General features: G+C 38.9%; 2 protein-coding genes across 2 annotated transcripts; both read right to left on the bottom strand.

Annotated features, from left to right (window-relative positions):
• Positions 1-267: 267 nt before the first annotated feature.
• Positions 268-606, bottom strand: LOC138905467 (uncharacterized). Its single transcript, XM_070193990.1, has one exon. It carries the CDS (start codon positions 604-606, stop codon positions 268-270), a length of 339 nt encoding a protein of 112 aa, XP_070050091.1.
• A 732-nt stretch (positions 607-1,338) lies between these two features.
• Positions 1,339-2,504, bottom strand: LOC138905466 (uncharacterized). Its single transcript, XM_070193989.1, has 2 exons — positions 2,450-2,504; positions 1,339-1,688 (listed from the first exon to the last, which is right to left on the bottom strand). Exons 1-2 carry the CDS (start codon positions 2,502-2,504, stop codon positions 1,339-1,341), a joined length of 405 nt encoding a protein of 134 aa, XP_070050090.1.
• Between the last annotated feature and the right edge of the window lie 737 nt (positions 2,505-3,241).

Genomic DNA, 3,241 nt, shown 5'->3' with positions numbered 1-3,241 from the left:
TAAACTCCCTGAAATCTATAGAAATTTTGGCAGAGACTCCTCTGAAATGGTACTACTACCAACCTGTCACACAGCAAACCCAACAATACAAATCCACACAGGGCCACAATCATCAATAACACCAATGGCCTCACACGACTAATAACAATAACTAACATAAGAATCAAGTACCATATATGTACCTAAAGGCTGTGATGTATCACTATGATCCTTCTCCGGAAGTGGAAACAAGTGAGGATACCGAGATTTCATGTCTTCTTCATCTTCTCAAGTCATCTCCTCCACATTTTTGTTACTCCAAAGTACTTTAACTGAAGCTACGTCCTTAGTTCTCAATCTTTGAACTTGTCTATCTAGTATAGCACTGTGAGCTTTCTCATATGATAGCTGCTCTGTGACATGAACATCATCAACTGGAACGACTCTAGAAGGATCTCCAATACACATGTGGAGCATAGACACGTGAAAAACTGGATGTACTGACTCCAAGTTGGAAGGCAAGTCTAACTCATGTGCTACTTGTCCTACTCTGTGTATGATCTTATAAGGTCCAATATACCGAAGGCTAAACTTTCCTTTCTTATCGAATATCATAACGCCTTTCATCTGTGATACCTTTAGGAATACCCAATCATCTACCTAAAACTCCAAGTCTCGTCGTCGATTATATACATAGGACTTCTAACGACTCTGAGCTGCTAATAGCCTTTCCCGTATAAGATAAATCTTCTGAACTGCATGTTGTACCAACTATGGTCCTACTAACTTAGTTTCCCCAACCTCGAACCATCCGATAGGTGACCTACACTTTCATCCGTAAAGAGCTTTATATAGAGTCATCTGAATGCTGGAATGATAACTATTATTATATGCGAACTCAATAAGTGGAAGATGATCATCCCAGCTACCCCTGAAGTCCATCACACAAGTCCGTAGCATATCCTCCAGTGTCTAAATAGTACGTTCAGCCTGACCGTATGTATGGGGATGAAATATTGTACTAAGACTTACCGGAGTCCCCAATCCTTTTTGGAAGGACCTCCAAATATTAGCTGTAAACTGAGCACATCTATCTGAGATAATAGATATAGGGACACCATGAAGTCGTACTATCTCCCTAATTTTAAGCCTTGCATAATCCTCTGCTGAGTAAGTAGTGATGACAGACATAAAATGGGTTGCTTTTGTAAGTCTATCGACAATAACCCATATAGCATCAAACTTACGTTAGGTACGAGCTAAGACTATGATGAAATCCATATTAAACACTTCCCATTTTCAAGTCGGAATCTTTATAACCTATAATAATCCACCGGATTTCTGATGCTTAATCTTAACCTACTGACAATTAGGGCACTGAGCAACAAACTCAGTTATATCCTTCTTCATTCTGTCCCACCAGTATATTCCTCCGATATCATGATACATCTTTGTCGCTCCTGGATGAATAAAATAACGAGAATAGTGAGCTTCTCCCATAACCTGTTGGCGCGACCCTACAACATCAGGGACACATAATCGTCCTAGATACCTTAGGACCCTATCTTCCATAATCTCAAATGGTGTCTTCTCCGTTTGAGGGATCATATCCCTATAATGAGCTAACACAGGATCCTTGTACTGGCGTTCTTTCACTTCAGTTACTAAAGAGGATGTTGTCGTGTCCTGAATAGTAACTCCGGTATCACCTGAGTCCAGTAATCGAACTATAAGACTAGCTAGCTGATGAATCTCATGGGCTATCCCACACTTCTCTGGCTATAAATATGACAGGCTACCCATAGATCTACGGCTGAGGACATCAGCTACTACATTCGCCTTCCCCGGATGGTATAAAATATTAATGTCATAGTCTTTCAGTAGCTCCAACCATCTCCTTTGACATAAATTCAATTCCTTTTGATTGACGATATATTCAAGGCTCTTATGATCCGTATAGGTATCAACATGAATGCCATATAAATAGTGGCATCACATCTTTAGTGCATGAATCACATCGGCTAACTCTAAATCATGGGTCGGATAATTCTTCTCGTACTTTCTTAGTTGTCTTTAAACTTAAGCAATTACTTTTCATGGTCGTTCTGCCACTTGTTGCATGAATACATGGTTTATCTCATTGCCCACAAATACTGGAATTTCCTGTAACTTATATGATCTCGAATATTATCTTTTGATTTTTTTTCTTCCCGTTCATTAGCCACGATAGGTGCCACTTTCTTATGGAGTGCATACAATGTTGTTGTGAGACTGTTGTTACAAGACCATTTCTTCCTTATGTTACTATGCTTAAGTTGAAGCCTTCTTCCTTATTCCCTCAGCTAGTCTTTCTTTGTAGTACTTAAGAGAGACCTTTTGACTCCTGTAAAGGTGCGAGCTTATTACATCGTATACCCGAAAGAATTTTTTTGACGTTCTTACTCACCTATAATTATCCTTAATTACTTACCTCTGCGCCCTTGTGCTCGTAAAGTTGATTCTGAACTGAAATTTTTTACTGTCATCTCAGTGGCACCATTTTTTTTTATTTTCGTAGCACTTATACGGTACCTTTAACAACCCTAACTCCTATCTGAATATTTCTCAAGGATTACGAGGTCATCATATTTGTGAGATTGAATTCCCTATGTTGGATTTCACTATGTTTATCTTGCACAACTTGCTGATTTGTCTGTATCCTCTTGTTTAGCCATGGCTAGGCTCTTCCTAAATCAACTACTAACTATACGTTAGTCCATTCTCATATCTATATTCTGCGTAATCTCTCTTGGGTTATACCTTTTGTCTTAACTTACCCCGCACACTGGCTTCTTATGTATCCAGTGTTCATTTGCACTTATTTATCAATAACATCTAGTGATGGAACCCTTACTGCCTCTCCCCATCATCATGCTTGTTCTGGAGTCGTATCATATTCGTAGGATCTTAATAAATGCAATCTCATTCCTTTCTCCTTTCTACCTCATTCTTCCTTTACTATTCCATAGTTACCTTAACCACAAAACTCCGACTTTATACCATATCATACAATATTCCCCCCTTTAGGGGAGTACTAACATTTATTGCTATGAAGATTTACCTATAAATGTTTCACCTCTTCATATTTGGCGTCTTTTCACATCTTCACGAACTTTTACTTGCCTTGCGGTAACCCTTCTGTACCAGGGATAATTTAATTTCTTACACACAAAGGTGACACCTAGTGTAATTGGCACACTTAGTCCCTGAAGCTTAACTCTGC

Source organism: Nicotiana tomentosiformis, chromosome 2 (assembly GCF_000390325.3).
Source record: "Nicotiana tomentosiformis chromosome 2, ASM39032v3, whole genome shotgun sequence".
NCBI lineage: Eukaryota > Viridiplantae > Streptophyta > Magnoliopsida > Solanales > Solanaceae > Nicotiana > Nicotiana tomentosiformis.
The sequence above is the reverse complement of the archived record's forward strand: the minus strand, read 5'-3'. Positions and strand labels throughout refer to the sequence as shown.

Excerpts from the sequence above, each read along its gene's own strand:
- LOC138905467 (XM_070193990.1), bottom strand. The coding sequence starts at position 606 with ATGAAAGGCGTTATGATATTCGATAAGAAAGGAAAGTTTAGCCTTCGG.
- LOC138905466 (XM_070193989.1), bottom strand. The coding sequence starts at position 2,504 with ATGACAGTAAAAAATTTCAGTTCAGAATCAACTTTACGAGCACAAGGG. Across the intron at positions 1,689-2,449 it reads ACGAGCACAAGGGCGCAGAG|GTGATACCGGAGTTACTATT; the intron begins GTAAGTAATTAA and ends TACTGGACTCAG.